Genomic DNA, 20258 nt, shown 5'->3' with positions numbered 1-20258 from the left:
TGTTCGGATATTAGTGGCTGAAGAGTGATCTTTTTGAGCCCCGTTTGTGCCGGGCGTAATATAACGCCTTGTATAAGCTACTAAATGCGATCCTAACATCAATGGAAACAGTGTTTTGGCGGATCACAAAGGGGTCCTTATTCGGCGTCTGTGGGGGTTTGCGGTGTCGCCCTCGCCGTAACATCGCAGGTCTGCAGCGCAGTGCAGACACACCTCAGCTTCGTAGTCTTCCCTTTTGCATGACACGCAGCCCTCCCCGTCACATATCTCAGGGCTTGGATGCGAGGTTCAGGCGTAGCCCAATTAAGACACACGGCGATTCCCCAGGGTCCCGCTGCTTTCCAGGGAAGGTGAGGCTCCGGTTGCTGCCCCGGGGGACGCAGCACGGACCGCGCAGCATGCAGTCGGTGGGCGGCTTCGCAGTCGCCGCGCTGTCACCGCCGATTTCGCTGCTGGATCGGGACCGGAGGACGGCGTGCTGGCTGCATCAACGGTGTGCAAGCGATGGATCGGAGGTAAGGCGGATACCTACCTGGCGCTTTTCCCACACTGCAAGTTACCGTTGCTCCAGTTTTATTTATCGGCATCAATCGCATAAATACCCGACGATGTAACCCTGTTACCTGCGCTGTTTGAAGGTGTGGCAACCGGTAACCCCCCTCTTAATCGGATACTGAGTTTATTTGTAAGAGTTACTTTATTATGGACCGGACTACACGTTTGTCATCGTACCTATTAAAGGGAAGGGGGTAGGTATGGGATAAGAATAGTTTATTTCTAACTTAAACTATCGAAGGCTATGAATGAATAATGAGCAGACGAAGTGCATTTAAAATGATAGCTGTGATTTGCCAGTGGGTAGGATTAAAATCGTGCTGCTTGGGTTCAGGTAAATAGGTGCCGGCTTTGAGCGTAGCTTGTGCTTGGGGGGTCGCCCTCATGCTGCATTTCAGCTCGTGAAGGACGCGTCACCTCACGCGCCTCACCCCGTTTTTGCATAAAGTACCTTTATGCGCTACAAATGACACGCGTATATTCCTATTTTAAAGCGGACGGGCACGGATTTGGCAGCGATGACACAAGGCAAGATAGCAGATCGCACCTCCAGGACTAGCTGGTTATGAGACGGAAAATCTCATTTTATACCATGTCATATAAGGCTGTTCATTCCCAAAATGATTATGTGCAATCAGACATGCAGCTGTCTGTACGCTGAGCCGCTATGTTTCCGCCAGCTTTTCAAAGTACAAATTAAAATCGGGGGACTGTAATTCGGGGTCTCCTAGTATATGCTTAGGAAAGTGAAGACGCCAAAACAGGGATACCGGTAGACGCCGAGGGGGTGACTGTGTTTGCCGCAGTGAGTACTGTGACTCCGTGCCGCAGGCAGCATGATTCTGGATGTGGAGATTTAAGGTTGGGGTTTTATTTATGTCTTTATTTAGGCTGGGAAAACATGTAATTAAGATGTAATACGGCATTTGTCGAGGAATGTGGACCGGCAGAAAAGCCCTTACAGCGGCGATAAAGACTGTGATTCTCAGCCACTTACTAAACGAATCCTCACTGTTCTGAAGTTCCCCAGATCACTCTGTTACAGCTGGAGCTGTTAACTGGAGAAAGTCTGGATGGAGGGATGAACATGAAATGATCCATCCTTAGATGCAAACGATGTTTAAGAGGTAACGCAAGCGAAGTAGGCGTAATAGGTGTGTCCAACGATCTGCCAGCCAACTGGGAGTGTCTGTGTATCTCGTGGGATGGGTGGAGCCGGAGCATGCTGGGACAATACAGGACAAGCACCTATGGAGCAGTCAGAAGAGCACCCCCCCCCCCCCAACAAGCCAGTATTTCTGTTTTTGGTTTAATATGCAGTTACTGTACCTATGCAGTGTTTATGGAACAAAACTATAGTACTACTGCAAGATTACCATTGTGTGTGTCATTATTTCTGTGTTGGGTACTTTTTGGAACTGTTTTTAGTTTAAATCAGTGAGCTTTTGTTGCTTGTGGAAAGTCAACAACTGCAATCTGAACTGTGAGGGTCAGCGCGCAAACCTGGTTCCATCTGTGTCCTAGTGCAAAGGCTTTGACCCATAGTGCTACTAAACCTTGGTGGTTGTGTATGACCTGAGCTTTGAGCTGGAGCTCAGCATGCAGAGTCGAACACATTTTACACCGCCTATCTATTAGAACAGCAAATAACCACCCAAACAGGACGTGCTGGGAACCTGTCGGCTTCTTCGTGTGTTTGTTAAACAATTAAAAACAAGAATGAAGAAAAAAAACACCTGCACAAAAAAATGATACCAAAAATAATTATAGTTACACTGAGGGTTTGGCTGAAGTTGCTTGTGTGTTGCTTGTGCAGTAGGCCTGGTCCATTTGGACCCCCCCATAAGGGAAACCCCCTCCCAGTTCTTGCTTGGAAGGTAGCTTAGGTGTTTAGTCCTTCTGAGCACCTAATTATTTTTCGAAGAGTCCATTAAGCCAAATGACCCAACTTAGGCTTCTGGGTAAGTGGGTTATTGATGGCTTCAAGGGAACTGGATATGGATGGATCTGGCCCACACCAAAGCTCCAGACCAACCGTGAGGTCACCTCAGCCCATTTGGGTGAGGCATCAATGAGGAAGGCCTGTTCTTGACAAATAGCATCTCAAGGAACACCTTTTGAGGACACACTTTTCTGCTTCACATCACATTTGCAGGCAGATTTATTGACTATAAAATAACACCCGACTCATCATCGAAGTCAGTGGATTGACAGGTAGGTAACCCATTTGCAGAGCTAGGTGACCCGCTTACAGAGCTAGGTGACCCGCTTACAGAGCTAGGTGACCCGCTTACTAAACTGAGTAACCCTTTTAAGAGCTAGGTAACCCGTTTACAAAGCTAGGTAACCCGTTTACAGAGCTAGGTAGCCCATTTGCAGAGCTAGGTGACCCATTTACAGAGCTAGGTGACCCGCTTACAGAGCTAGGTGACCCGCTTACTAAACTGAGTAACCCTTTTAAGAGCTAGGTAACCCGTTTACAAAGCTAGGTAACCCGTTTACAGAGCTAGGTAGCCCATTTGCAGAGCTAGGTGACCCGCTTACAGAGCTAGGTAGCCTGTTTACAGAGCTAGTTGACCCGCTTACAGAGCTAGGTAACCCGCTTACTAAACTGAGTAACCCTTTTAAGAGCTAGGTAACCTGTTTACAGAGCTAGGTAACCCGTTTACAGAGCTAGGTAACCCGTTTACAGAGCTAGGTAGCCCGTTTACAGAGCTACTGTAGGTAGCCCATTTACAGAGCTAGGTAGCCCATTTGCAGAGCTAGGTAACCCGTTTACAGAGCTAGGTAGCCCATTTGCAAAGCTAGGTAACCTGTTTACAGAGCTAGGTAGCCCATTTGCAGAGCTAGGTAACCTGTTTACAGAGCTAGGTAGCCCATTTGCAGAGCTAGGTAACCTGTTTACAGAGCCTGCTCCTAACAAATTATGTGTGACCTGTACTGCTTGCCAGTTTTAGAGCTATTATTGTCCTTTGTGTCACCAATACACGTGTCACAGTTCACCAGAGGAAAACCTGCTGAAGAGTTGTTTGGGTGCCAGAGGATGTCTCGGCACTGTCTAGGCAATGAACTAAGGCTCAGGAGTTACCTTCTGTAACCTGAGTTTTTGTCTTGTCCAGTACCAAAGCCATTTCCCGTATATCGCAACCTTAGCTGCCCAGAGAGTAATTTGAGTCTGAGTTCATGGGGGGTCGGAGCCTCCATGCCAAGATCACGTCACGGAAGCCATTGGGCCGAGGGGGGAGCGCAGGGCAGTGGGGAGGCACAGTCGTACCTCTGGAATGTTCCAGTAATCTTGGTGTCCTTCCTCAAAGCAATGAAAGCCTTGTATCATGCAAAACAATGTGATGGCGTCATTTTGGCGTGGGAATGCGTGCCAAGCTCAGAGAGGGAGGTTCAGCCCAACAATGCACAATGAACCAGGCCGGCAAATGCAGACCCCACACTGTGCTGATCTGCTGGGTATCTCCCCGGGGTTTATATGGGCTGGGTTAGGTCAGAAAGTGGTTGATTAGCAATTAAATGATGTTTCTACTTGTAACTTTTTATATTTGGACTTGCTGATCTTTCTTTATGTAATCCATTCACGTCCCACCTTGCGATTGCCTGCCTCTGTTTGACCTTCAAGGCTGCTGTATCTCTTGTTTTCATGAGGACGTTCCCAAACAAACCGTGGCCCATAAGGTACCTCCCAGTGAGATAATGGGACATGGCGCCGATAGGTTGATGGTTTGTCATTGGGTTTGGTCACAGGAAGGTGGTGCACTTTTTTTTGGTCATGGAGCTGTTTGGATGTCTTTCTCTCACTAAATCTGTCTACCCACTGCATTTAGCATAACCGGTTGCTGCAGACAAAGACCACCCTCATCTTGTCCTCTCTTTCTGGTGTCGTGTCCAACCGCATTTCCATCTCTCTCCTTCCAGGCTCCTCTCCGGCTTCCTCGCAAATGGACCCAGAATTCACCCAGCTAGAGCAGAACGGCTTCATGAACTCTCTTCCCATCCCTGTCCGAGGCCTCCCCGTGCTGTCCTCTTTGGACGCCCGCTTACGGCCACGGTGGCGGACCATCACGGCGGTCGGTCTGTTCGTGCTGGCGGTCCTGCTGTACTCACACAGGACAGCAGAGGGCAGTGGCGACACTGGTGACCGCTTTCCCCAGCACGTCCCGGGTGGCCTCCGCCCACGTTCCGGATGGTATGGTGTGGTAGCAGCAGAACTATTCTCCGGACGGTATAACGACACGTACCCGCTGAGCCCACCAGAACACACAGCACGCGGCACCCGCTACCGCATCGCCGTCATCGCCGACCTGGACACAGCCTCTCGCAGCACCAAGGAGCTCACCTGGTTCAGTTACCTACGCCGGGGCCACCTGCTGGTGTCGGATGGTAGGGACCAAGTGACCGTGGAGTGGGACCCCGACCGGGTTGTGCTTGAGAGTCACCTGGCGGAAAAGGGGCGGGGCATGGAGCTCTCCGACCTGGTGGCCTTTAATGGGAAGCTGTACAGCGTGGATGACCGCACGGGTGTGGTCTACCACATTGAGGGCAACCGGGCCGTACCCTGGGTCATCCTGGCCGACGGAGACGGCTCAGTCGCCAAAGGTCAGTCATGCCCACGAAAGGTCACCCTGAGTCTCAGGCTCGTGTCCCTCACTTGTACACATTTTCATTTTTATGACGATTAATTATTCAACTTATTCAAGAGATAATAGGCAGGAGCTCGTGGTTAACTGCTGGGATGAGCTTGGCATCGTCTTAACTTGCTGACCTCCTGCACCCTGATGCTCTCACTCGGTCATTGGTGTCCCCTCAGCAGATGATCTCGATCATGCCAAGGTGCAGACTGACGGTGAGGGACAGGCACGCTTTGGCAACAGCCGCACCCGGGCTTCGTAGTGGCCCCTCCCCCCACGTTTGCTCTGCAGCCACCATGATCACCTTTAAATCCAGCTTGAAAACCTGTCTTATTCTCTGGGTTTTGATTAGTGTCTGATTTGTTTGATTTCATGCAGCACTTCGGTCAACCTATGTTGTCTTAAATGTGCCCTATAAACAAATTTTGATTTAATTTGATATAGTCAGTCACATCACACAATGCAAATCTCAACGATTCCTGCCGGCCATTGGTACACACAAATTAAACACAAACACAAATACCGATTAGGATGCTTACAGTCAGACAATAAATACTGTATGTAAAAATGTAAACATGGAATGCCAAGTAAACATAATACAAATTGTTAGCTCTTTGTAATTATGGAAAGCAAAGTAAACTGAGATGAGTAGCAGTGGTGGGGTTCAGTATGGTCCAGTTCTTACTCTTTTATGTGTCTCTAAAATACTGAGAAAACAAAGTTGCAGATTATAACCATCGAGTTACAACCTTCACACAGCTGCCTGGAAGTTAATCTAGGTAAATAAGAGGAGAGATTGCAGACATTTCATATCAAACAGCATTCATAAATGACAGAAAGGACACAAACATTTGCCTGCGTGCAGAAGTTTTTAAATTAAGAACAGAATGTATGACAGATGCGCTCGTTGTAGTTTGTTATGCAAATTAAGTGTTACATATTTAGATTCCACTGTGGTATTTTAAGCATTGTGTTTGATCTTGAAGGACAGGCAACACGATGGTTTTATGAGTTCCTCATAAAAATGCAGTTTGACACTTTTTTAAATCAATTGTACAGCTCCTCTTTAATGATTAAGTGTAGGTATGGCCTGTTTTGGTTTTAAGATATTTTTATGGCATAAATAAAATCCTACATGTATTTTTTTAGCGTGTTATACAACAAAAGTTGACTTCAGGGCATCTTATATGAGCTCTTTTGTGAAACTCATGCCTGAAATGACATTTTTCACATTTTCTATGCAGCCAGAAATTGTAGCTGAGGAGAGGCACCAGGTGCAGGGGGAATGAGAAGGGGGAATGAGCAGGGGGAATGAGAAGGGGGAATGAGCAGGGGGAATGAGCAGGGGGAATGAGCAGGGGGAATGAGAAGGGGGAATGAGTAGGGGGAATGAGCAGGGGGAATGAGCAGGGGGAATGAGAAGGGGGAATGAGTAGGGGGAATGAGCAGGGGGAATGAGCAGGTCTCTGTGCGGTTTTGGGCACTGATCAGCCCGGCTTTTCCTTCCCAGGATTCAAGGCAGAGTGGCTGGCTGTGAAGGACGAGCGTCTGTACGTGGGCGGTCTGGGGAAGGAGTGGACCACAACCACGGGGGAGGTAGTCAACGACCACCCAGAGTGGGTCAAAGTGGTGGGTTTCCGTGGCGACGTGGAGCACCAGAACTGGGTGCCACGGTACAGTACCATGCGGAATGCCGCTGGCATTAGACCCCCAGGTGAGTTTGGGGGGGAGGGTCATTTTAACTGAGCTTTCATGTGTCGTCTTTCTGCTGAGACCCTCGCCCTTCATTTCCTACACTCTGGCTGGGACTGTGAATATAACACAGTCATGGGCAGAAGCCAGAAGGACATGTTTAAAAAAACATGCCGTCCTGGTTGGGCTCAAGATGAAAAAAATAAAAGACAGCATACACGGGAAAACAAATGAGCTGCCGGGTGATTGGCCACCAGGGTCTCACTGGGGGTGGAGCTAAAATTTGGCCCAATCCAGTGCTATAGATAAGCTAATAAAAACAGACGAGCTGAATGAATGAATGGGCTTGTCACCTGACTGGGAGGTCCCCCCCCCCATCCTTACACCCTTAATCACTATCTCTTTTTCTCTCTCTCACCAATTCCATCATAACACCCTTCTTTATCCTATATTTTTTTCACACTTTTGCTCACACTCTCCAACATTATTCTCTCTGTGTTTTTCTCGTTCTGCTCCCTGGTCCTTGGACCCGTCACCATTGTGCCTCCCCCCTCCCAGGTTACCTCATCCACGAATCGGCAGCATGGAGCGACCTGCTCCAGCGCTGGTTCTTCCTGCCGCGCCGGGCCAGCGCCAAGCTGTACAACGAGGCAGCGGACGAGCGCCGCGGGACCAACTTGGTGCTGAGCTGCTCGCCGGACTTCCGGGACGTCTCTGCGGACCGCGTGGGCCCGCTGCTGCCCACACATGGCTTCTCCTCGTTCAAGTTCGTGCCTGGAACCAACGACCAGCTTGTGCTGGCGCTGAAGTCCGAGGAGGACGCCGGCAAAGTCGGCACCTACATCACAGCCTTCACTCTGGACGGCCGCATCCTGCTACCAGAGACCAAGATCGGAAACGTCAAATATGAGGGACTAGAGTTCATCTAGTGAGGAGTCAACCAATGATGCACCACCAGACCATGAATATTAGGCCTTTTCCAGTGACCCCACAACAAGCACCAAAAAAATAAAACTAATGGAGGGCGTGGTGTACGTGGTGTAGGTGTGGCCTATCTGAGTCATGTGACTGCTCAGGCTTTCATATAATGTTGAGTTTTTAACCCAACTATGCACCAATTGTTCACCTTCTCAGCTGATTAAATACCTTGATGTTAAAACAGCCTGGTGACAAATGCACAATGTATACAAACCAGGCTACTTGGTGCCTGTGTTAGAAAAAGGATCAAGGCTGTATGTGTGTATCTAAGCCACTTGTAGCCTATCAGGGCCAACCAGACACATATTCTTTGTACTGTTTCTGCACCGTATTTATAACATTTCTGTGCTCTTTAGTGTTTATTTTTTTTATCTCCTATTAATTGACTGTAATTTTAATTTTTTAAAAGCCTTAATATTTTGCTTGATTTTCTTATAGTAAATTTTTATGCAAAAAATGCTCAGACTCCTGACCTGCTTTGGAAATCAAAGAAATTGGTGAGTGTGCAGTCTGGGGGGGGGGGGGGGGCAACAACCAAAGAAAATGAAGCACATCACTTTTTGGGAATTTGTGTCAGTAAAAGCAGGGCTGTAAACTATGGGGGGATGGGGGTTGTAACCCCCCCCCCCCCCCCAATAATCAAAACCAGCCAATACAACCCCTTGGACCCCAGTAAATGGGTGGAGACCTCAACCGTCCCCCAGTCCTGAACCCAAAGTCATGCCCTTGGGTAAGAGAGAAAATTATATATGACGACTGATAGCAACAATTTTCACCTTTGGAGTAGGAACGGACGGAATCAGAATTTTTCAAATAATATAATAAAAGCTGTGGTAAGGTCACAGTCTAGGAAAAGTGGAGAATAGATGAAGGCGAGCTGTCTGCGTCTGGGTAATTTTGCCCTGCTTGAAAGGAGTCTTCTGTCAACCAGGAAGAAGTGTCACGAAGCCGGGGTGCCGAAATGTTTCTGTCACGTGTCGGAGCTGAGCTCCTAAGCCAGGCTTCTCAGCCGCAAATCTCATCACCTCATATTACTAAAGCGGGAAGCCTTCATTTTACGCTGCACTTGGCCACAGTTCGTAAAACATGCTTGAACATTAAGCATCGATTATACCAATAATCAAAGAACTAGTTAAGGCAAAGTTAACCCCATAACGAAAGATGGCTGAACGGATTCCTAGTATAGTGCACTGCAGTGGACACATGTCAACCGTTGAACCCGGGACATAACTGTGCAATCACAGTATATCGTAGGTTGGACCTCCTTAGTCCATCTGATTTTTCACCGGTTCGTGTAGAAATCGAACTACTAGCTGGGTTTCACGCCCATAAAAACCATATGCGAAGTGTACTCCACGAGTGGCCATGTAAGTTTAGGAACGAAGAAGTATCCGGTTTGATCAGATTGACCAATTGTTGAGACCGTAAAGAACTCCTATTACTACAAGGTATCCAACTAAGCAATTCCAGTGGCTCCCCGTCCGGCGATCCTAACGTCCGCGGCCGATGCCTCCGGCGGCTTCGTGCATAGCCCGACCCGGCATGTCCGGACAGCACGCGCACGGCGCCGTAAGAAGAACTTCAAAATAAGAGCCTTCAGTAGCTATACTGCCGCATCGTGTTTCACACACACGCATATTTTTATGAACGTGCATAATTTCGTGATAATAGAAACAACTGCATCTTCTCAAAATATATATTATATATACTTCCATAAGGAATATATAAAGTTTTATGTGTGTTCTCATTCGTGTGTTTCCCGTCGTAGTCGCTCTAGCTCTCTCTATATCTACACTACTCCCCTCCTCCCACCTCGGAAAGGGGCGTGTCTATGCGCCGGAGCCGGTCCGAAATAACGCTGCGTCTTCACTTCCCCGGCGCCTCATGCCTGAACGTGAGATCACAGTTGCAAGATGGCGACGCGGTGGGGAGCGGGGTTGGAAAGTCTGATCGCCGGCAGTATGGAATGTTTCTCCTTGGATGAGGTGGGTCTGTGCTGGTTTGAGGGCCGGGAGCTGGGGCTACGCGTTGGAACTCTGCGGTCGGCGGTGGGACGCTGAGTTTGGCGGCGGCTGGCGGCGCAGCGCGGCGTCCGCCTGCGTGTGACACGTGGATGTACACGGCGAGGAAAGCATGGTGCCGGGAAAAGATGGAAGGGGGGGGCAGAGGAGAAGAAGTCGGCCACGCAATGGGCTCGGCGCGCCAGCATGCCTCCATCCCCGCATTCGCGTCCGCCGGTGTGCGGAGGGGAGCCGTCCGACGTGACACGTGCCGTTTCCTTACGGCGATCCTGTTTTTGGCGTTTTACGTTGACTTTTAAGTGTGACGTTTACACGTTTGTCGGATAAATTATTTTTTTGGCTGGGGAAAATGGAGGGGGTTAGCATGATATTAGCCTGCTGCTCGTTTGTATGTGTGGAAAGTTACCTGCGCCAAGAAATTAGTACATAAAAAACGATTATTTAAATGGTTTTAGACGATCGACAAAATCTTCAGTCGCTTTTTTATGTGTGGTGGTAGCCAGTGTAAACCCTTTAACTGTGCCAGATATATATATACATTTATGTGTAATAATAAAAGCCATCGATAAATCTTTTACGTTATCATTGTTAAATGAGTTACGTGTTACGAAGAATTAATGAAGGAATGGTGACTCCTACCGGTAACGTGACTGTTACTGTTTATGCGTGCTACGCCTGGTTGTATCGTAGGTTTTCAGATCCATTTTCGCCCCAAATCGCCGTCCATTCGCCTTGAAATGTGACACTTTGGTCGTTTGTCACGCTGGCATTTCGATGCTAAAGCCTAGTCCTCGTTGCTGTAGGTTGTAGTGGATCCATCTAGGCCGCCACCCATTGCATATGCTCACCAAAAATAAATCGTGTCTTGTATTCGTAGCAGTATCTTTAAAAGCTTTGACGATATTCAGGTTCACTTTTCTACGACTATTTTGACGAAGTGCAAGTTGTCACGAGCCCCGGCGGGTCGCGTGAGGAGTTTGTATTCATAACACGTGGTGCGAATCTGGCTGCTGACCCACCGGAGGGAAGTTCTTGGCATTTAAATGACAGTTAAAAATCAGAATGCAAATCAATGTCCCGAATGTTTTGAACTATTTATGTAGTGTAATCATCTTAATGGTAGTTGCTGGGCATGCGTGCACTCATTTAAGTGATAAAATGAGTTACCGTGCTTATGTACGTGGTGCTAAGGGCGGCGTTTGTCGCTGCTGTAATAACACGTGGGTGGAGGGATCCCGGCCGGCGGCGGAGACCGCGCCTAATGTCACGATCCGGGGAACCAGACGCCTTTCTCGTAATGTCCATCGCTTTCTCTTTTGATGCGATGCTTGTTTTTAAATGATCTGCGTTTCAGTGCTCGATTAATTTACGGATTGTGTGTTTCGTGGTAAACCAGTGGTTCCGGATCACGCTACGTTGTATTGCCCCCCTCCCCCCCTCCAGTGGTGCCGGATCACGCTACGTTGTTAGGTTTTATTGCCCCCCTCCCCTGCCAACCCGGAGACGGCGTGACCGCTCCTACTATTCGCGATTTTGTTGAGGATGAACACGCGCAGTAACAGCAAACGCACGTTTTTCCAGGGCTGGCGGAAGCGCGCCCCCGGGCGGCGGTGTGCTGGGTGGTGTAGTTTTCCTGTCGCGGATGAGCAATGCGTTTTGTCAGCTGGTGTTTGGCCTGTGAGTCACCTGCTTGCGGTGGGAGGTGCTGCTGCTTCGCCGCCTGTCTGAAGCCACCATGTTTCACGTGCGTGTCAGTATTGAGATTTCCAACTACTGTGATTAGACATCTCTTCAGATCTCCTTATTCAGTGGTCTTGTTAACATACGGGGGAATTAATTTAGCTTTGTTTTTATCCTTGATGACATAACGAAAAGAATTTTGCTACACTCTCAGTGCTTAACAAACACAGCAATACAATTATCCAGACAGAAGGAGGGATACAGGACATAAATAATAGCTTAAATACCTTTATTTTCCATTTGCAAAATTCTTCTCTTTGGCGCCCCTGGAGCTGGGTGTTAAGGGTCTTGCTCAAGGGCCCACAGACATCGTTGTTCTGGCCAAGCCGGGGCTTGAACTGGCAACCTTCCGATCACACGCAAAGAGATTTGACCTACTGAGCCGCTGACTGGCCCAGATCTACATGGAATGCAGACGGCGGGATTCTGGTCCCCAGCTTCCCTTTGCTTTGATTCCAGTGCGTTGTGGTATGCCATTTTGCTCAGAGCCCCTCCGAAGCTTAGTTTCGGCTTCTTGGAATGGTACGTGCGAACTCACACCCACATGTGTTACACAGGACACTCTGAGCAGGCAGGATGCTGGTGAGCTCAGCCTGAATGACCCACTGGGTGCTGGGCAGGCCCTAGAGTCCCTCCCCGCCTACCTGGATTCCTCCATCCTATCCATCTTCGAGGACTCGTGCACTCCAGTGGAGGTAAACGTCATTCTCAGCGTTTGTTTGTATTTTGTGACTCAGCGGCAGGAGAACCTTGTGTGAGCTGTAAATGCCGGTGCTTTCGCAGGTACGGGCTGTAAAATGTTCCATTTGCTCCTTGCGCGTTAGTGGGGGTGGGGTTCTGTCACGTCCAGCCAATGGGTTTTCATTTAGAATTGTCCGTCTCCCCTCGTAGATCAATGGCTGCATCGATGAAGAAGGAGAAGCCGCGTTGCTGACTGCACTCACGGAAGTACTGGACAGTGTGGACAGCGAGAACCTGTCACCGTTCGACACTCTGCCCGATCCGGAGCTCTTCTCCGGACAGAAGGGCAGGGACCCATCGGCGGTGAGGCCTGCTTCTAAGCCCCTCCCCCCTAAACTGCTGGCCACTCCCCTGTGTTGTGATTGGCCCTCAGCTTGTCCTTGGCTTGATTCCTCATTCGCTGTTTTGCCATTTCCCCCCCTGAATGGGTGGGGTTTCTGAAAACTTGAGACATTCAAATTCCTTCAGTTTGAGTTATCAAATCTCCTGACCAGCTCACATTTAGAAGGAAACTGACCGGAGACCTATAAAGCAGTCAGATCAACGCGCCCATCTTGTCACCATTACTGGATATTAGGATAATCTTCGGTTACTCTCTGAAGCGTAGACCCTTAAATCCGTCCACACGCTTTGTAGTCGTGAGCAACAGGTGGTTCTAGGGTGATGTTCTGCTTCAGAAGGAGAGACGACTTTTAAATCCGGTGCATGAACTCCTCACTTCTGTTTCAGCTCCGACACTTGCTGAGTGTGGCGACATCACCGCCCACAACGGAGCCTGTAGGAAATGTTAGGAACTCTCGTGTTCTCAACGACTCCTAATGCTGGATGGAGCCGCTTTTTCGGTCATTCATTCAGTTTTTGGGTTTTATTGTTCGGCCAATCACAGTCGGTTCCCTGTCTTCCAGGAAGTCGATGTCTGTGCTGAGCGGCACTGGAGGACCCTTAGCGAGAGGAGCGACTGCGAGGAGGAAGATGGCGACACAGGAAGTTTAGTGCAAGGCCTCGAGGGTGACGTGGGACTCCCCTCACTGGGTGACCTGGTGAAGCACGTCTACCCGTACTGCCTGGCCGTCTCCCTGGAGCTGGGGGAGGATAATGGGTACCCCCTGCCCGAGGGCGGCATCGTGCTGGAGGTGGTGGACCGTGGAGAGCAGGGGGAGCCCATTCTAGCGGTCACGGGTCCTATCGGGCCGGCAGGGGCCTCAAAGGAGGAGCCTGTCTCTGAGGGGAAGTCTTCACAGCCTGGGAGTCCCGATTTTGCCCCCGCCACCGAAGCCGGGGGCAGCGAGGTGTCCGAGGAGCGCCCCAAAGAGCCCACCTCAGAAAAATGTCCCTCGCGCCGGAAGAAGAAACGGAAAAGCAAAAAAGGTGCGGAAAAGAGTGTTGTGAGGAGTGGGCAGGCGGAGACGACGGCAGACGTGTCGGGACCCGTGCCGGAGGGAGTCCCGCAAGACAAGAGTCCAGAGACAGCGGCTAAGAAGAAGAGGGTGACCTTTGCCCCCATACTGACGTCTGTCCTGGACATGCCAGCTGAGGGCCGGGATGATTTTGTCGGGTCAGATCCTGACCCGGAGCCTCCGACCGGCGCTGTGGAGCAGCCGGCATCACCCGTGCTTCAGCCCCCCCAAGAGGAGGCCAGGCCGAAGCTCCTCAGCCTGCAGGAGTACCGGCTGCTGAGGCAGCAGAGGAAGCCAGGCCCGGTGGGGAAGCCAGGCGGCAGCACCAAGTGGCCCACTCTCCCCGAGCCCCCCAGGGAGCTGCCCCCCATTCCCTGCCTCCCAGAGCAGCCGCGGGCCCACCCCGCCCAAAAGGAGCCCCAGGAGGCGGTGCCGGCCTGGCACCCGGTTGGCTCCAGCATACCCCCCACCCCCGAGGCTCTGCTGGTCCCCCCCAGCTCAGTGGTGGGTCCCAGCAAGCCCCCGGAAGGCAGGCCGGTGGAGCCCCCGCAGGCCATGAGCCGACCCCCAGGCCCAGCACCTCCTGTTGCGCCTCCCAGTGCGGCTGCCAGGCCAGTGCCCCCCCCGGCACCCTGCTTGCCTCCCGCCGGGTCCCACCCAACCCGAACCACTATAGATCCCCGCCGGCCGCAGCACCTCGACGTCCCGGTCTCAAGGAAGCCACCGTCACAGATTAACCCGGCCACAGCACCCACCTCCCAGGTGGACGGCCAGCCCCCTTCAGTCGCGGGAGACCAACTGGCCATGGTCGCCAGCCTCCCTGCCCGCGGGAGGCCTCAGCGGCTGCCCCAGACCAAGCTGCTTGTGCTCCCCGCCAAACAGAACCCAGAGGAGAAGCAGGTGCAGGCCAGCACCAGTGAAATAGGTGAGTCACTCTGCAGTGACGTGACTTTTAAAACATAGTGGCTCCGCCTTCAGTGAGTCACCTGAGTTGGTATCGGCCAATCAGATGCCCCCTCTATGGTTGCATAGGGGACATTTCAGATGGATGTAGGAAGCTTGGGGGTCCATCATAAATCTGTAGATGTCAGTATTGCACCATCTGGGGTGTTGGGTGGGGGGGGGGGTCTGTTCCCTGAGCAGCTGGGGTGGATTCTGGCCCATCCCCAGTCAGATGGGGTTTGGAATTTCTGAGGGGGGCGGGACTTATTCACCACAGCCATATTTTGACTGTGGGGGCCACCAGAGCGGCATCTCACAGTTGGTTTCTGTGCTGCCTTTCAGGAATTGAAGCCACTGACCTAACCAGCCTTCTGGAGCAGTTTGAGGAGACTCAAGGTAGGTGGGGGGGGGGGACACCCGGCATCTCTCTCTCTCCCTCGCTCTCCCCCACCCAGAGCCCGGCGGCCAAATCGCGCATGTTCGGTAAACACTGGGTTCTGGGGCTATTTTCAGGCAGTGACTGATGGGCCGGCATGCGCCTATCAAATTTCCAGGCCAAGGGGTGGGACCTCAAGCCTCTTGTTTAAAATATTTATGAGGGGGTGTGTGTTCCCTGCCTGTTTGTGCACAATGGGGCCTATCTCCAGGTCTGTTTAAAACACACTGTATTCCTAAACGGTGTAATCGAAGGCCGCGGATGTGAACCTGACCGTGCTGAAATTGGCCTGTGTCTTGTGGTTCGACTTGGAGGATCATTCCACACCTCAGGAGGAGCTGAAGATTGGCTCCAGAGACTTGGCTACTACTTTGTCGGATTCCTGAGCTTTCGGCTGATTTGGAAATTGCTGTAATGTTGACCCTAAGGTCCCCCCCCTAGACAGGCTGGGCGGTGTCAGGCCGCGCAGCCTCCTGGTATTCTGCCCTGTTTGCACGTCGTTTTGACTTCGTCGTCTGCGGCTGGGGTTCTGAAAGCTTTGACGACTGGGGTCTGATCAAGGGGGCAACGCAAGAATCATACACACACAAAATATTTACCAGACATTTATTTAACATTAAAGTGTGACAACCAAACAAATGAAATGGTCGGTAGTGTGTAGCCTTTTCAGTTATCCGGTGCACGCATGCGCAAACACGTACAGGCACACACAGAGCATGAGCACGTGTAATTATAAGGTGCACGTTTCTCATTGGCCGCAAGCTGAGAGCCCCTGGTCTCTGTCATTCCCTAATTTTGAATTATCAGTCAGTTCTTTGAGGGACCCCCTTGAAGGATCCCCTAGATGTCAGCCTTCCATGCTGCTTGTCAGAGCTTTCTGATTGGTTGATATGGGTGTTCCCTCCCCTTCGCTCTGGTTGGTTGGTCTGTCCTGGCACCATCCATTGATCTGCCTTCCCTCTCTTTCCAGCCAAAGAGGAGCACACTGTGCCAGAGGTCTCTGGTAGAGCAGCCGTTGTAGGAAACTCCGGGTGAGTAGAGCAGGGGCTGGAGTTACCCTACAGCAGTGGTTCTCAATCTTTTCGCACTGCGACCCAATTTTCACCACGCCAGCTCAGTCGCAGCCCTATATCGAGTATAGGTTTAAATTAAGGCTATGATCAGGCTCACAGTGCACTCTGCAATTTACGCCAATCAATGCTTATTGTACAAATCTGTTTGGATGTGCCAGTGAATTTTAAATGAAGCGTTTGTGGTTTGACGACTTGGATTGGTTGAGTGTTTATTAGTTTTGTACTAAGCAGTTACGCATGAAAGAGCCATTTATATAGGTTAATTCTAGGTTTGGGGCTGGGAAATCTGATCGTGGATCAGCACAGGAGCTTTCTGGGGCTTTACCTGCTCCCTTACCCCCTATCCCCCCACCTCCCCCCTCCGGGGACTGGGGCTTAATCCGCTCTTACCCCCGCCCCCCCCCCCCCCCCCTCTGGGGACTGGGGTTTTACACACTCTTACCCACCCTTTCCAGGGACTGGCATTAACACGGCTGCCATTCTTCTGTCCACAGGAAACCAGTGGAGCGCTCGGTCCTTCCTGACCTGGCCAGTACCGCCGGTAAGTCCCATTGTCTCTAAAAGTGCTGCTGTGTTACCATGACTACAAGGACCGTTACTTCCGGTCCAGACTGAATCCATGGTTACCTGTACAGTTAGCTGGGAATTTCGGGACCGTCTGAAACCCACATGCAGATACGTAGCATATAACCTGCCACCTGAACTATCCGCCTCGGGTAACTCCCGCACATTTATGAAAGCCCACTAATGTGGGATATGTGTTGTTCCAGGTCTCACGCCCCCGGCCACCCCCCCTCACCAGACCTGGAAGCCCCTGACCCCAGTGGCCCTCTTGGCGAAGCCCAAACCATCCCCCACCAAGGCCATCCAGATCATCAACCCTCGGCCACTGCCCCCCAGCAAGCCCCGCAGCAAGCCCCCTGCCCAAGCCATTGCCCCCACACACCACCCAGCTTTCGCCGATCATGATTACTGCCGGCCCTCCGAGGGGCCTGCACCTACAGAGCCGGCCTCAGCCATCTGCATCCAGCAGCAGCCTGGTGTGGCCGTCCTGCCAGTAAGGGGCACTGTCTCTGCCCCGACCCCCCAGTGTGCCTTCCCCATGGGGGTGTCTGCCAAGCCCCTGGACCACAGGACTCAACCTGAGGCAAAGGCTCACCCCGTCATAGGCTCAGTGCTGCTGTCCCCCGAAGCCTCACCCTCCAGGACGGAGCCCATCCCCCAGGAGGCAGGTCTTGTGAAGAGCAGAAGCTCTGCCTACCGCCCGTCTGGGCACCCTGACCGACCTGCTGTCCACGAAAGGGGCCGGTCACAGCGGCGGTACAGAGCCCGGTCTCCCAGCCCCTCCTCCAATAGTAGCTCTGAGTCGAGCTCCTGCTCGTCGTCAGAGTCCCGATCCCAGTCTCGGTCTCAGTCTAGATCAACCTCTCCGCCCAGGAAGAGGTCAGTGAATGGGAGGGGCTTATGAACATAACATATGAGCAGGTGCTGATTACTTGTTTACACCCCAGTTGGCAGAGTTGAGCTTATGATACGATGTGGGGTCTCTGCCCGCCCAGGTTCTGCTCCCGCTCTCGCCGTTCTGGCAGCAGTTCTAGCTCCTCGTCCCGATCCAGTTCCCGCTCACAGTCCCGCTCTCCGCCTCGACGGCGCTGTGGCTCCTACTCCAGCTCCCGCTCGCGGTCCTGCAGCCGTTCCCGGTCGCGCTCGCCGTGCTGGAGGAGGGCCAGCCACAGGTCGGTGTACCGGGAGGGGGTTCACATGCACTTCACCATGGGAACCCCGGCACTCTGCTTGTGGCTGAGGTCGGACGTGTGTGCGTCTGTTTGTGCACTTGAAAGGTATTCGGAAAAATGTATAGATCAGTGTTTTCCAATCTGGTCCTCAGGAAACCGCAGTCAGTCCACCTCTGTGGATCCCAAAGAACCAGACTGGGAAACACTGGCATGAATTGCCAGGTGTCATTACCAGCAACATGGCAAATGCTTAATAACTGTTTTGTGACTTAAGCTGCTTCATTACTACTTTTCCTTCTTAGGTTCCTTGCCCCCTTTAACCTTGCAGTGGTTGCTTTGAAGATCTTCATTTTTCTTTTTCTTTTTAAACCTTGCAGCCCTAATTATAGACACAACTACCGTTACAACTCCCGAGAGGCACATCAGCCGCAGGACGTGAATGACCGCAAGCAGAAAGCCATCGTGAGTTACACTCGTTTGCCTTCACGGTCATGCCGTCCCTGTGGGGTCTCGTCAAAAATGGCTGCTGTCTGCTGATGTCACACTGCCCCACGGGGAGCTTCTCCGTCCAACATCTGTCCAGCTCAGAGTACTGATTTGATCAAGCTTGGTTACTCCAAATGAAGACATACTTATAGACTTGGTGAAATGGGAGGTTCTAGGATGGTAATTTTGGTCCCCCAAATGCTTTTGTCTCCCCCAGGAGGAGCGGCGCGTGGTGTATGTAGGGAAGATCCGCGGTAGTATGACCCGCAAGGAGCTGAAGGAGCGCTTTTCCCTCTATGGGGAGATCGAGGACTGCACCCTGCACTTTCGGGAGCATGGGTGAGGACGGCTCTATGCTGGCGAAAAGTGGCCTTAGGGGTCGCACCTTTGATGGAGCTTTGAGGATCTCTGGTGCCCTCTTGTGGACCGAACCCATGATGACAGGCCATGTAATTACCGGTGCCAATTTGCTCCTCCCACAGGGACAACTATGGCTTTGTCACCTACTACAATACAAAGGACGCGTTCAGCGCCATTGAGAACGGAGGCAAGCTGCGGCAGTGCAACGAGCTGCCCTTTGACCTCTGCTTCGGGGGTCGTCGGCAGTTCTGCAAGTCCAACTACGCGGACCTGGGTATGTTTTGAGTTATTTCATGTCGGGGTGCTGTCTCACTGCCTGTTTGGCTAGTTATTGCATCTGGTTGAACTTTGGTGTGGTGGAAAAACACCCTAAAATCTATAAAAGGAATGTCATTTTTTTTCTTTCTCCTTTTTTGCAAATGTTTTAGCAAAACTTTAACCCCCTGTGCTATAATGTCCATACAGAATTGAACGTAAGAAAAAGCATTATTTTAATATAGCTGATTAGCGATGTAAGTTGGTATTAATATCGCACGTCGTCCAGGCCTATAATATATTATGTCAGATTTTTCAAATTCAGTATGAAATATCCACCTTGTTGTGATGTCATTCAGTGGACATCACACCAGTGGAAAACAAACACCATAGAGTACCGCATTTTTGATACCTCCTCGACGTACCCAATGTACGGTACCTGGTGTGTGGGGAAAAGCGTCCTTAGATTGTCATTGTCATTTGGGGCATTTGGTTGGAATTGCCCCATGCGTCTGCCCCTGTAGAGACACTAGTATAACGTCCCACCGTGTTCTTTCAGACTCCAGCCGGGAATACGAACCAGAACCGACGAAGAGCAAACTCGACGCACTAGACTTCGACACTTTACTCAGGCAGGCCAAGAAAGGTCTGAGAAGGTAACGGCAAGAGGGGGACGGAGGACGGAGGAGAGAAGACGGCACGTTACCTCAGAGCCGTGCTGGAGCGCACGCCTTCGGACACTGCCTTCCCACTCATCGCGTGTGGCTTCTGTGTCTGTTTTCACTCCCCCCACCCCTGTGTCTACAAGCTTACACCTTCTATTGAAGTGAAGATTTCTAAGAAAAATTAAAAGCATAAAAACAGTATAAAGGGAAAAAGTGCAAAAAAGAGGCAAATGTTCTTAAGAGAATATTTAAATTTTTTTTAATGCATTCTAAAATTGCATGGGCTCACCATGTATAAAAATAGGATGATGGAGAGTAAGAAAACAAATGGAATGTATTCTTTCCTAAATGCTTGGAAGAATGTGGAATGGAAATGTAATGCAAAACATTAAAAAACAATTTTAAAATGGATCTTGTCCTTTTCTCACTTACATTTTTCCCTAATACCTTTTATTTGAAATAAGTTATGTTGTAGACTTACTTTAACACACCAACTTGTAGAATGTAGTGGTGAGAATTGTGTATCAGCATGGGCTGATATGAA

The 20258-nt window shown here is 50.9% G+C and overlaps 2 protein-coding genes across 4 annotated transcripts; both read left to right on the top strand.

Annotated features, from left to right (window-relative positions):
- Positions 1-38: 38 nt before the first annotated feature.
- On the top strand, positions 39-8090 carry cant1b (calcium activated nucleotidase 1b). Of its 3 annotated transcripts, none has more exons than XM_072711923.1 (4): positions 39-515; positions 4480-4944; positions 6703-6906; positions 7443-8090. In XM_072711923.1, exons 2-4 carry the CDS (start codon positions 4503-4505, stop codon positions 7811-7813), a joined length of 1017 nt encoding a protein of 338 aa, XP_072568024.1. In that variant the 5' UTR covers positions 39-515; positions 4480-4502; the 3' UTR covers positions 7814-8090. The 3 variants fall into 3 exon arrangements, with proteins under 3 accessions (XP_072568024.1, XP_023672732.1, XP_072568023.1); XM_023816964.2 differs by having other exon boundaries at positions 160-515; positions 4480-5160; XM_072711922.1 differs by lacking the exon at positions 39-515 and adding an exon at positions 908-1360 and having other exon boundaries at positions 4480-5160.
- Positions 8091-9683: 1593 nt separating this feature from the next.
- Positions 9684-20125, top strand: LOC111846624 (uncharacterized). The gene is made up of 13 exons (XM_023816996.2): positions 9684-9847; positions 12181-12318; positions 12515-12667; positions 13270-14686; positions 15046-15099; positions 16110-16170; positions 16707-16753; positions 16983-17655; positions 17772-17948; positions 18326-18410; positions 18652-18773; positions 18917-19068; positions 19609-20125. The coding sequence occupies exons 1-13, from the start codon at positions 9776-9778 to the stop codon at positions 19707-19709; spliced, it is 3252 nt and encodes a 1083-aa protein (XP_023672764.1). The 5' UTR covers positions 9684-9775; the 3' UTR covers positions 19710-20125.
- Positions 20126-20258: the final 133 nt, after the last annotated feature.

Source organism: Paramormyrops kingsleyae, chromosome 5 (genome assembly GCF_048594095.1).
Source record: "Paramormyrops kingsleyae isolate MSU_618 chromosome 5, PKINGS_0.4, whole genome shotgun sequence".
Classification (NCBI taxonomy): Eukaryota; Metazoa; Chordata; class Actinopteri; order Osteoglossiformes; family Mormyridae; genus Paramormyrops; species Paramormyrops kingsleyae.
This window is presented reverse-complemented; position numbering and strand designations above follow the sequence as displayed.

Coding starts and splice junctions, on each gene's coding strand:
- cant1b (XM_023816964.2), top strand. CDS start 4,503: ATGGACCCAGAATTCACCCAGCTAGAGCAGAACGGCTTCATGAACTCT. Junction 5,161..6,702: donor AGACGGCTCAGTCGCCAAAG/GTCAGTCATGCC, acceptor TTTCCTTCCCAG/GATTCAAGGCAGAGTGGCTG. Junction 6,907..7,442: donor CGCTGGCATTAGACCCCCAG/GTGAGTTTGGGG, acceptor CCCCCCTCCCAG/GTTACCTCATCCACGAATCG.
- LOC111846624 (XM_023816996.2), top strand. CDS start 9,776: ATGGCGACGCGGTGGGGAGCGGGGTTGGAAAGTCTGATCGCCGGCAGT. Junction 18,411..18,651: donor ACCGCAAGCAGAAAGCCATC/GTGAGTTACACT, acceptor TGTCTCCCCCAG/GAGGAGCGGCGCGTGGTGTA. Junction 19,069..19,608: donor GTCCAACTACGCGGACCTGG/GTATGTTTTGAG, acceptor GTGTTCTTTCAG/ACTCCAGCCGGGAATACGAA.